General features: G+C 42.2%; 1 protein-coding gene across 2 annotated transcripts in view; it reads left to right on the plus strand.

Moving 5' to 3' along the window:
• The window catches only part of LOC147673695 (sodium/potassium-transporting ATPase subunit alpha-2), a 393,987-nt gene that overhangs the window by 239,989 nt on the left and 140,253 nt on the right, over positions 1 to 13,745 (plus strand). For both annotated transcript variants that reach the window (XM_086947613.1, XM_086947614.1), the window contains exon 9: positions 4,120 to 4,318. In XM_086947613.1, coding sequence (XP_086803739.1) covers positions 4,120 to 4,318 — 199 coding nt within the window. The remainder of the gene's footprint in view (positions 1 to 4,119; positions 4,319 to 13,745) is intronic.

A 13,745-nucleotide genomic window follows, 5' to 3' on the forward strand; every position in this document is an offset into this window, starting at 1 on the left:
CAGTGACCCAGCTGTGGTTATTTACTAGCCGACATGCAGAGAAAATAGTACATTTTTGCAGATAAATGATGGTAGTGACTTGTCATTTTATCAAAATAATTTCACCTCCGTGATTTTGATGCAATCAAAGAGCTCAGGTCTCTAGAACTTTACTCATGGCATAGTTCTCTCCCTAATACATCACTTTCATTAGAGGTATGCACAGTTGCAAAGTCACAGCTTCTTAACTTAGTGTACATGTTTGTTTACATTTTTTCAACCCCTGAAACAGAGAAGCTATTAAAAACAAAAAGGGAGGGAAAAGGGAACTTTTTATAAAAACAGCAACTTTGCGGAGCCACTAGACACCCTACTCCTGCCTTTGTACTCACCATATTGTGGTTTGGGTTTTGACAGCACAGCTGTCACACAGACCTATTACTACCAAAGTACCATTGAGTGACCTTTGTGTTTACCCCTTTCAATCCTGACATTCCTCTCCTAGCCTCTTTCAGCCATTGGCTTACACTTTGTCAATCACTTCTTGACTCAGCCAAGTGGATTACTCATCTTGGCTAATGATCTTGGCTGTTGGGTGTATCCTTCCGCTTCCACTCACGCGTTTGCATGGAACTGCATGAGGAGCTACTTTCAACTATAGGCCTCTCTGTTTGCCTTCTATGGGTCTCTCTTTAATGTGCCACAGATGCATGTGTTAGCACATTCAACCCAGACCATTGGCATTGACAATGCTTGTTATTTGCCTATGTGGGATAGGCTGCGTGTATTTGATGCATACTAAATGTCCAACTTTTTAGGAGAGGACTTTCAGAGTGCAGGCAAAGAATAGTGCTGTTGCATTTCACTACTGCCTATCAGGCCTAAGGTCAGCCCTGAATGGAAGACTGGAAAAGTAGCAGCCTGGTGACCCACCCTGTCTGGTGGAACATCTGCAGGCAGAAACAAATTGTATTTGCAAAGCCCATAGGTCTGGCATTTATTTTGGATCATGACTATAATGTTTAAAATGTTTACGACAGCATCAATTCCCAACCCATTTTCTTCACAGACTTCAGAGCATCCAGACTCATCCCGTTCCGAACCCACACTACACCACTCCTTAGTGAACTCCACTCTGTCCCCATCCAGAAACACTGCGAGTTCACACTTCTCACATACATATTCAAGCCACACACAACACAATCACCCGCTTCAATTCTTTCGCCCCCCCTAGACAACTTTGCTCAGCATTCCTCTCACTCGCACACACACCCTGCATCCACAGAAGCAGAACAGGAGTACGATCATTCTCCTACCAAGCTCCCAAATCCTGGAGCAGCCTCCCGCATCACAGCAGGGCCTATAGCTCATTTCTTGAATTCCGCAATAAGCTGAATACCTTGCTATTCATTTACAGCTAGATGCATCAAGCGAAATACCGTTCGCAAAGGGGCAGATTCTCAGAATTCTTCTCCTCTGCGACCGGTATTTATGCATTTGGGATGCATCATCCCAAATGCATAAATCGCTATGTGCAATTGCATTTAAGGAATCTCAAATTGAGATTCCTTAAATGCAATGCATGAATGTAAAATAGTTACCAATTTCGCTGATAGGGGTGCTATTTACCGTGAAATCAAACTTCATGGTAAATAGCGAAAACTGTGAAAAATGCACTAAAGTGCATCTTTCAAAGTTGTATGTTACACACACACATGTCCTTGGGACATGTGTGTGCCCAATACCAGTGTCCAGGTCAATTTAAGGGGTGCAACAGGGTGTCCTTTGGACACCCGTCACCTTTGAGATTGCATTCTCAAATTGCGATTAGCTAATTGCTAATCGCAAATTGAGAATTCCTCCCCATTCATTCCTATGGGTCTCTTGGCCCATAGGAATCAATGACATGTCATTCCTTATTTGCGAATCGCACTCTGCGAGTCGCTGATAAGGAACATTTAGGAATTGCTAATATTTTAGCAATTCCTACATGCATCTGATTTTGCGAGTCCTAAATGCGAATCCTTAAACTTCGCAATAAAAGACTCGCAAAATCGAACGTTGATGCATCTAGCAGTTAGTCTGTTTTTGGGGACCATTGAGACGGCCTGTATTCAGGCCCTGTCTCATACATTACAAAAGGCGTTCAAATAACAAAAAGGATTGCTTGCACTATAACATGTATCTTCGGGATACATAAATGAATGTGTCAAGGTTCTGTGCACTTTAGAGACCTAAAGTAGTGGATCACTGACATAATATCGAATTCACAAACATAAAATTACCAAAATATCAAAGACAAAATATAGAATGCAAAAATATCGAATTTCTATCTACAAACAGGTAAGTACAAAAATATCGAATCAAAAATATAGTTTTAAAAAATATAGTTAGTTAAAATATTGATTTTTTTTAAATGTCTTAAAAGTAATTTAAAATTAATGAAATAATAAATATAACATTTACTATTACCACTCCAGTGAGTGCAACAGTAGGGAAAGAGTTGGATAGCGGAGGGGTAAAAATTACTATTCCCACTCCAGAGAGTGCAACAGTTGGGAAAGAGATGGATAGCGTAGGGGTAAAAATTACTATTCCCACTCCAGAGAGTGGAACAGTAGGGAAAGCGTTGGATAGCGTAGGGGTAAAAATTACTATTCCCACTCCAAAGTGTGCAACAGTAGGGAAAGCGCTGGTTAGCGTAGGGGTAAAAATTACTATTCCCACTCCAGAATGTGCAACAGTAGGGAAAGCGTTGGATAGCGTAGGGGTAAAAATTACTATTCCCACTCCAGAGAGTGCAACAGTAGGGAAAGCGTTGGATAGCGTAGGGGTAAAAATTACTATTCCCACTCCAGAATGTGCAACAGTAGGGAAAGCATTGGATAGCGTAGGGGTAAAAATGACTATTCCCACTCCAGAGAGTGGAACAGTAGGGAAAGCGTTGGATAGCATAGGGGTAAAAATTACTATTCCCACTCCAAAGTGTGCAACAGTAGGGAAAGCGCTGGATAGCGTAGGGGTAAAAATTACTATTCCCACTCCAGAATGTGCAACAGTAGGGAAAGCGTTGGATAGCGTAGGGGTAAAAATTACTATTCCCACTCCAGAGAGTGCAACAGTAGGTAAAGCGTTGGATAGCGTAGGGGTAAAAATTACTATTCGATATTAAATTACTTACCTTCAATTCGATATTTTTCACCACTATATTCTGTCCATTCAATATTTTGTCCATTCTGTATTTTGACTTCGATATTTTGGTAATTCTATATTTTGAATTTGATATTTTGTCTTGTTACCAAAGTGGTCCCTAGTTCATGACAATGAAAACACTCCAGTGGAGGTGGAATGATAAACCAAGCAGCCAATTGTATGTGGTGAGAGAGTGGTATTCCTCTGGGTGTAGCCACAGCCCACTCTGTATATTTTGGAGAATTGGTAACGGTAGTTGTTGCAGACAGCGGTTTGATCAAGCAAGACCTAAATAGTTAATCTTCTCCCTTTAACATTCAGTAAACTTGGCGCACTTTCTCGAGTGACTACGTTTCAGAGTTTTGCTGGCAAAGTTAAAGCTTTGCACACACTAATACTGAGTTCCAAAAGAGCAAAAGCTTCTTATAATGATTTGCAACTGCAATGAATGCTATGATTCAGACAGCTTCAACTCATGCTACAAGGCTGCAAAAAACCCAGCATATCTTAGATGCATTACACCACACTCACTGCTACAATAACTACAAATGGTCATATCGAAAAGGAAGGTGTTGTCTCCAGTATGTAAATTGTTCCCCTCCATTACACCAGGCAAATAGAAATTGTATCCAGAGTACTCTGAACCCAAACAGGACATGCTGTCCTGTGCCACACGTGACACCCAACAATTGATTAATTAGCTGTTGGCCTATCAAAATCCCAGACCACACTGGGAAAGCACCAACAAACCAGCCCAAAGCATTATGAGGCTTAAGTATGGCAAATAATACATACAATCAAATTCACTCAACCTTTGATTTATATATTGTACATAGGAATACATAATTTAAAGGCAAATAGACCCATAAAAATAAGCAACAGTCCTAAAATCTAGTAAAAGCTAGTAGCCAAACTAAATACAGCTTCTGTCTCATCTCATCATCGCAGGTGTGCTTGACTCTAACAGCGAAACGAATGGCTCGCAAGAACTGTCTGGTCAAAAACCTGGAAGCGGTGGAGACTCTTGGCTCCACCTCCACCATCTGCTCCGACAAGACAGGGACGCTGACCCAGAACCGAATGACGGTGGCTCACATGTGGTTCGACAACCAGATTCACGAGGCTGACACCACAGAGGACCAATCAGGTGAGATAAACCTTGAAATGCTCCCTTCCATCTTTTGCCTTCTCCATTCATTCATTACTTGGTCCTCATATATGCCAGCCACAGGGTGCATCAAAATGCTCACTTGTTTTAGGCTTATTTGTTTTATATGTTTTCAGGTGATTGGGTGGACATTCGCTGTATCAAGATTATGCTCTGTTTTTGCTTTAACATAGTACTTCCTACTTAATGTAGTAAACAGTCAACTGGCCATAATTGTTCAATAGTCATTGTTATATATCAATTGCATTATTATCCACAAAGGTTGAGGCAGCATGACACCTGGGTCAAAACATCATGACTTCATACAGAGACTAAATCATCATTATCCTCCAACTGAACATTGGTCATCTCCCCCCAACTAATGAAATCCTCCTGCACCCTGTTATCTGTTTTCATTACAGTCGTGTATGCATCCAGCCTTTCTCTACCACCTCGCTCACTAAGTTAAGGGACCTGTTGTGTCATGTTTCTTAGCTAGCAGCAAATAAAGGGCTATAGATGTAGTTTGAATATTTTCATTCTTAGCTCTGGGATATAAGCCCACAAAGCAGCGTTTGACAGAGAGGGCGACTATGACACACAACGCTTGCTACACTTAAGTAAGATGCTTCTATTTATCCCTTCAGCCGCGGACCATGCAGATAAGAGCGGTGGAGCGGTAGGGCTGGGTGGGGGGATTTCGACAGATGATGATTTATATATTTTCCCTCATCGTCATCTGTCGAGATCCCACCCAACTGCTCTTACCTGCATGGGCCACGGCTGAATCCCTTATGTCTGTACATGACTATATCACTTGTATGAGGGATGGTGCTTGACCTCTCAACAGAAGCCTAGGGAGATTTGGCTCCCACAGAAATTATGGCAAAGGTGGGGTTCAAAGAAGGAATAGGTTTTATAGGCTATTCTACAGAGGCAATCAGGAAATATTCCAAGATTTGCATGGAATTATGAATGAGACTGACCCTTCCCAAGAGTGTTTGGTGGTGCTACCTCCCCATCCCTTCAGCAATGAGTTGCTTTACTCATTTATAAAAACTTTAACATGTGAGGGCCCAAGTGTGCACTTTACGGAACAATTTTCAAATACACCTAGTACAATGCTGTGCATTTAGATGCCATAATTAATAGTAAGGGTGGGCGTAAAATCTGTTTCGCGGGCGAATTTGCGGATTTTCCGCGATTTCGCGATCCGCGAATCTTGCGAAATCGCGGTAAAATCCGCGAATCAGCGGGGACGAATTTTCAGCCAAGCAAGGGTTACAGCAGCAGGTGCAAAAGTTGAACCTAATTTCTTTCTAACCTTTTACAAAAGGGTTACAAACAAATTAACTTCAACTTGGACACCTGCTGCTAATTGCTTCCTGGCGCCTCGTTGCCTACTTGCAACTATTCTCTGACCCTTGAAGCAGGGTCAGAGAATAGTTACAAGTAGGCAACGAGGCACCTGTCCAAGGAATTAAACCTCATCAGGAAGCACTTACAGATATAAAAAACAGGAAGAAGGGAGAGGATGGCAAATACACCCATTTTGAGTTGTCAGGAGGGGTTAAACTAAAAGAGACCTTTACAGCACAATTTTCATATGCATTTTGCTAAAAATAAAAAGCTGTATGTTCTGTAGGGGCAACTCAGGAATCTGGCCCTTCAGAGATCCGGCCTCTCTTTCTTTCTCTCGTTCTCTCTCTCCCTCTCTCTTTCCCTCTCTTTCTCTCTCTTTCTATCTATCTATCTATATATCTATCTATCTATCTATCTCTCTCTCCCTCTCCCATAAACGACTGCATGGGTAACTTCGCTATGCAAGCGACTCGCGAAGACGCAAAAATCCCCGCGAACACGCAAAAAACCCAGCGAACACGCAAAAAACCCAGCGAACACGCAAAAAAACAAAAATTCGCACAAATTCGCGAATTTTGCGGATCGCGAATTCGCAAATCCGCAAATTCGCGCATCGCGAATTCGCAAAATTCGCCCATGCTTAATTAATAGACATTCATGACATATTGCAATACTGTCATGGCTTTCTCCCTAAATACCAGATTAAAACCTGGTAAAAGGTAGAGGCAGGGCATTTGTTGCTCCAATTATCTTAAAATTGAATAAATAGCCAAAGGCCCGATAGCTGGTTCAAACTTTCTGCATATGCAATTGGAAATGCCTTCTAATATCAAATTCTATAATGTACCGTTCTTTAGGCCACATGGATGAAACCATTCTGTATTTGCAAACAGTGTGAACCGCTAAAATTGGCCGTTTGCGAATGCAAAATAGCCTTTCAATAATACAAAAGGCTTTACAGTATATTTTAGGTAATCGCAATTTTTTGCAATTACCTAAAATTGCGACAACAAAGAGAGAATCGTAATTTGCAATTCATTAGGCATATTACATCAATCATTTTCTAAATCCAAACCGTGTATTTAGGAACCACTATTAGCATCGACTCAAAGTTGATGGTGACCATGTGCAGTTTTTGAAAATGCACCAAAAATGAATTTTTCAAAATGCCATGTAGCGCACAGCGCTTTACATGCGGACATTTTTTTTGGGGGTGCTTAAGAGGAGCCTTAGGCTCTCGGACACGTTAACTTTTGCATTACCTAATTTGCGATTCCCAATTAGGTAATGTAACACCAATCGGCCCATAGTAATGGATGGAGTAGTATTACCTAATAGTGATTACCTATTTGCAATTATTACTCTGTAGGAATAGCTATTAGGTAATCACTATTTTCTTGCATACCATTTTGCATTCCTTAAATAGCAATTACCTCAAATTAACTATTTATGAAATGCAAAATGGATTTTTGATACATGTGGCCATTTGTGTCCAATTTGCTCATCATTTCATTTTTAGTTCTTTTCCACCCCAAGTAGAGTTTAAATATGATATTAAAACTGAGAATTTAATTTGAAAAAATGGGTGTGAAAGTAAAACAATTATATATTTATCTCATCTCATTCTTGTAAGAAATTGGGTTATTGGTTGAGGGTGTGAAAACCCTGATCAAGCAAAAACCACAATCTGTGTCAGGATGAACCACAAAAATTACTTAATAAACCGGTGCCTAACCCTATGGTAGCTTTGCACAGAAGCAGTCAGTCAGGCTTAACTTAGGTGCAATGTATAAAGTATTTATGGAGCACACAAACAATAATAAGGTGAAACACAAGCGTAAACTCAAAACCAACTTAGAAAAATAGATATTTTTTATAAATAAAATGAAACAAAATCAAATTACACCCAATCAGTAGAACCGTAGTATCTATTATTTAAAGGTTTTTGTGTAAAATATAGCCTAAAATATCAAAGCTCTAACCGTGAGGATCTGGTTGTGCAAAACAGGGGCAAGTCAAAAGTTAAGGTCGACCGTAATGAAGCACGAGTCAGATACACAAGGCAGATTGGGCTTGGTTCTGATTTACCTTCAGAATTTTCAGACAAAAAGTCCTGTATGAGGTAGAGTTGCACTGAGCAAGCCAGAGACTGTCTCTGAAGAGGTGTCATCATCATCGGGGAGCCACTGAGCTAGGTCTCGATGAAGCCATTGACGATGGCGGGAAAAGCTGGATTTCCAGGCAGAGCAGGTCATCGTCTTCGATTGGGAGACCGTCGCCATCAAGGTCTGTGAAGGTTTTTACCTTCGGAATAAGACAACTTTTTGGAAGTCGTAAACCTCCTGTGGAACAAAACTGCAGGTGGTAGCCAAAGAGATCTCCATGATGCTGGATACCGTCGCCCAGATTTCCAGCTTAACAGAATTTGCTGCTGCGGAGAAGAACGTAGCAGGAGCTACTGCAAAGTCAGGCTGACCAGTGAGGCATTATGGGTGGTTCGGCTGGTAAGTAGGTCCTAGTCTGCTGTCGGTTCTTCTGGCACTTAATGGTGAAACTTGTTCTAAGTCCCACTTTTTAGGCTTAGGGAGGAGCAGCACCACTTCCAAGGGTCCAGGGCCTGGGAGGCTCAACTTGGGGGGTTAGTACTCACTCCAGCAGAGGTCAGGGACTGGGTTCAAGGTCTCTGGAGCTTGTGATGTCCCTGTAGCTTACACAGAAGGCCAGCTGACTATCCCTTGGATTTACTTCTGGTGATCCTAGGTTCAAGGAGATGGTCCATTTCTTCTTCAAGCAACAAGGCAGGCCTTTATGTAATAGGGTAGTCCACTAGTAGCAGTAGGGCTGTCCTCTGGGCGTCCAAACAGCCATTCTGAAGTCTTCCACAGGTCCAGAGGTGTACTGAAATCATGTTCTTAGGGCCCAATATTTTTTACATGGGGACAACCTTTGAAGTGGGGGGAGGGGGCATCCTGGGCTACCCTCACATCTGGTTCCGGAATGTTCTTCATTTCCCCCGTCAAGGCGCCAAGAAATCTGGGCTGACAATAAACTAGTGTGAGGTTCCTTTGGGTGTGCTGAAGGCAAGCCGTTTGAAATGTATGTGGGGCAGGGCACAGCTCCGCCTCACCTATCCTGCCTACAGCCAGTCCCCTTTGACTCATTCTCTAGCAGGAATACACAAACCCCAACAGCAGCGTCATTCAAAATCATATGATCCAGGACACAGGCAGCCGGCACCAAATGGTTGGGGCAAGAAAAGGACAATTTTCTAAAAGTGATATTTTCAGAATTGTGAAAAAAAATCCGACCTTGTCATTAAAGAAGATTTTAAAGCACAATTTGTTTGAATCCAAACATAATCTTTCTCCCCACTCCCAATCAAAGGTAAGCACTTATTAAATGTAATAAGGTAAATCCATGTTATCAAGAGGAGATAGATAGGCCTTGCAGTAGTGAAAAACTAATTTTGTTGTTTTTGTCGGGCAGAACATACAAAACAAACTGAAACTCATATGTCTTACCTTTTAAATACAATTCGTGCTGCCCTATGTGCCTTTAGGGACTCCCTGAGTGGTGACTTGTATGTATTAAGAAAGCAGGTGTATGCTTGGCAAAAGGTTTATTTTACCAGGTCGAAATGGCAGTTTAAAGACTGCACTATGTTCTGCAGTGGCAGGCCTGAGACAAGTTGTAAAGTGCTATGTCAATGGGTGGCACAATGAGTGCTGCAGGCCTACTAATAGCATTTAATTTACAAGACCTGGGTCCATGTGGTACTACTTTACTAGGGACCTACCTGTAAATGAAATGTGCCAGTGTAGGTCAGTATTACCATGTTTAAGGAAGAGAGCACTGGTTAGTAGAGGTAAAGTGCACAGCGTCCTGATGCCAACAATAAACGAATTCAGAAAGCAAAAGGGGTGAAGGCAAAACATTTGTGGGAAGATCACAATCTGGATGTCAAGTCTAACAAATCTATAGGCAGCATGAATGTAATGCCAAAAATTTAGTTTGACATTTTCTGAAAACACACTGCTTTTAGTTCTCAATCACAACTCACGAGCTTTAGTCTTAACTAATCCACGGATTTGAGTCCCAAAGACCAGCTTGTCACTTTCATATCAGGTTTGCTCCATCATGAAAGAATCTGTCATATATGACCATGTATCACATTCACATGTCAGGCATGCGAATCATATACTAAATAATTTGCACTTTATGCTCATACGAAACCGTAATGACAGAAATGAGCATAGTATGACAACGACAGCCACCATATACCAGGACCATCATTAATGCCTAAAATATCCACCTTATGCGAATGCCAAAATAATGCCTAGAATGTCCTTACCATGCTAAGGATGGCCAGGTATGGGATGGTGAGTTATACCGCGTGGAGGCCAGCACATACTGTAGGGTGGCAGCCACACTCTTAGTATGCTGTCACCAGACACATAAAAACACACACACAAATGCACAGATTGGCCTACACATGTACACACGGGTACAAAAGCATACACTCCCTGGCAATCTGACACACACCAACACACACGATATTGGCCATACTCACGAACACAGGAACGTCCAAGAACACACAGTTATGCGCACATATGCCTGCACCCTCAGCTCTTCCCATTCCACCTACAAACAACAGAACATACTTGACCATTCGGTACCATGTCCACCGGTTTGCCTACCTGGACGCTCCTACTGTTGCAATCCCATGCCACCTTTAGCTTGTCTCCTTGCTCTCTTGGCACTGTAGGCGTCTTAGGTGAATGAACTGTGGCAGCAGCATGTTTCCAAATAGCCAATAGCTCTGCCTCTCTCACAGTTGCAGTGCCACTGACTACTCAGGGCTTTAATTACATTGGCCAATCACCATGTAGCTTACTGTAAATTACATTGTAACTGCGCACCGTGTTGCGACTGCACACTGTGTTCTAGGTTTGGACTTTTGGTAACATGAGCATGGAAGCTGCTGTGACTGCACTTGTATGTTTTTTTGTTTATGGGCTAGCAGGCACATGCATCAAGCGATTTTGGAATCGCAAACGATGCGAATCGCAAAAATCGTCCGTTTGCGATTCTAAAATCACTTATTGGGATGCATCATTCATTTCCCATTTCTCGCAATTTAAGAAATTGCAATTTTTGGCGATTTCTCAAATTGCGATAGCATTTAAGAAATCACAAATTTTGCGATTTCTTAAATGCTATGCATGATTTATTTATTTATTGCTGCGAATTCGCAATTTTAAAGGGAAAAATTACCATGAAGTACACCTTCATGGTAATTTGCGAAAAGTTTCAAAAATGCAAATAAATGCATTTTTGAAACTTACATTTTACACATACACATGCCCTTGGGACATGTGTGTGAGTAAAATGTACTTATATGACATTCCAGGGGTGCAGGGGGGGTCCTTTGGACCCCCCCTGCACCCTTGAAATTGCATTCTCATTTTGCGATTCCTTAATTGCGAATTTGCAAAATGAGAATGCCTTCCCATTGATTCCTATGGGTCTCTAGGCCCATAGGAATCAATGTAAAGCCTTTCCTTATTTGCGATTCGCAATTAAGGAATCGCAAATAAGGAAAATTAGCGAATCGCAAAAAAAATTGCGAATTTTTGATGCATAGGAATTTGCGATTTCTAAATTGCGATTCCTTAATTTTCACAATTTAGGAATCGCAAATTCCTACAATGATGCATGTAAGGCCTTAGTGGATATCCATAAATGCAAGAATTGATGACAGTACTGCTGACAGTGACATCAGCCACCTATAAGAGAAGCCTAAAAATAACAATACATATTCAAATTTTGAGGATTTACCAATAACCCGTGCTTCATTTTAACTTGAAATATAAAAGACATACTTAGTTGTCTCTCCCTAAGGGACAGGTGAGGCTCACAATTTCATTTGTGCTAGTTTGTATCTGCACTTTAGTAAGAGTATATGTGATTTGCCTCTTTAGAAAGGTAGTGAAGAATAAAACCTGTTCACAACTTTTTGAGCTGTTAATAAAACACAAAATAAGTAGTTGTCTTTGTTAGCTGTCTTTTGTGACGTACTTTGGTTGCTATGCAACCTCCCCAGAGTTCCAGGTCCCTGCTGCTCAGCCAGGGTGTGAGGTAATCTAGAATGCTGGGAGTGTTTGTGGGAGAGCTCAGTTGGAGATGGGCTGAGCAGGAGGATGCTGCTCCTGGTGGGGTTCAACCATCATCTTACTTACTTGTAACTAGGATCCGATAAACCTACCTGTACTATACTCCACGGCCTCTGAACTTTGATTACAACACTGGCGACAATCTAGGATAAGAAACCATGTGTGCAGGAAGGTTATGGAGATTTGATAAGAAACAGAAGAAGAAAAAAAAACTAAAAATACCTGAAAGAAATTGAAGAAAGAGATGTAATGCGCCCTGGACACAGCCCCACCAGAGTCTATCCACACCAGACAGCCTGCTATCCAGGACATTTAAACAGGTGTGCATCTGAATTAAATTGAGACTGCATCTAACTAAGTGTACTGGCAGCGTGTATCAGCAGCATGTATTTTGTAGAAACTGGTGTCTATTTCAATAAACTGCCTGCTGTCCATGGCATTTCAACAGGCCACTATAAATCTAGAAGCCGAGGAGAGTGCTGAGATTTAGTTTTCAGGCACCGATACATAAGAATAGGCAACTGGCAGCATTTGTTTTAAAGTGTGGTGGCAATGCGTGACAGCTCATCGAGAGAACCTGCATATCTGTAAGTGCTTGCTTCATCAAAATGACTTTGGTGGCGCTGTAATACAGCTTGCAATGCAGCACTAGAGGTGCAAGTACTGATACCTTCCTTTCTGGAGTGAACTTGGTGAAGCCACAGAGCCCCAACCCCGGTAAGAGTTTAACTGGGAGAGGCACGGGCACTCGTTAACCGCCCTGGTGTGGTATGCTAGTGGGCTACCAAGTTGTGGACATTTCAAGAGATGCTCCAGTTGGCGGCCACCATCTGGAATAAGGAACGTTGCAAGTAGAAGCCTTGTGGCGTGACCATGACCATTCTCTTTTGTAAAGCGTGTTGGCGTCTTGGTTTGTTCATGCTTCTGCAGCGGTGACAAGCTGTGACCCATTACCTCCTCGCCAGCCCTCCCCGTCCCAGTCCTAACAATATGAGCATAGCTCCTCCCACCAGAAACTCCCAAGCAACTTGAAACCCATCCCTTCCCTCCAGGCCACACCCATACCCTGAGGCATATAACCCTGTGACCTGCCAATCAACAACCTGTACCTAACAAGCACAAGAAGCCGAAACAGGGAGGGAGGGATGGGAACCTGAGTAATGAATATTACCGGTGAGTAACCGGTCATTACATGCGTTTGCGTGCTGCCAATTTAGAGGTAACTGATCTGTCCAGGGAACGGTGACACCGATGAAGGGGCTGCGGGTGTGGGTCTTATTTAAGAACCACAAGAAGAAACAAAAAACAAACGCTTTACCAGGATTAGAGGCCGGCTGACACACTGAGACACCCTGCAGCGTGATCAAAGAGAAGCATTCAACAACTTTGTTTGGGGATGCGTCCAGTGCATCCAGTATTGCAGGATTGGGGAGTTTATGATATGCTATCATGTGCTGTGGCGTTTCCAGTTGCCGTGGATTTTGGAAGCATGTCGGATGAGGGATCGTTCACCGAGGGAACTTAAAAAGTTTATGGTGACTTTCCACCTTGCCATTCCAAGTTTGCTGACTGTGTTATGCTGCACTATGTATGTTTAATCTGCTATTCTCTGTTTAAAGATGCCCTATGAGAGTTGCCCTGAGTGTGATGCGAGATGGGTTGAGAGATACCCATTGACTATGGGTTGAAAGACATTTTTGTTTCTGAGATTCCCTGTGTGAGTAGGAATGTGATTGGTTGAAAGATACCTTTTGCTAAAAAAATTCTGAGTTTCCCTGTGTGAGTGGGAATGTTATGGGTTTAAAGATACCCTCTGGTTGTGAAGGATTCAAGGTACCACCCTTCCCAGGACCTGTTTGTGATTCAGGAGAAGGAGTGGGTGTGTAGTTCAT

The sequence above is a fragment of the Lissotriton vulgaris genome, chromosome 12 (assembly GCF_964263255.1).
Source record: "Lissotriton vulgaris chromosome 12, aLisVul1.2, whole genome shotgun sequence".
Lineage (NCBI taxonomy): Eukaryota > Metazoa > Chordata > Amphibia > Caudata > Salamandridae > Lissotriton > Lissotriton vulgaris.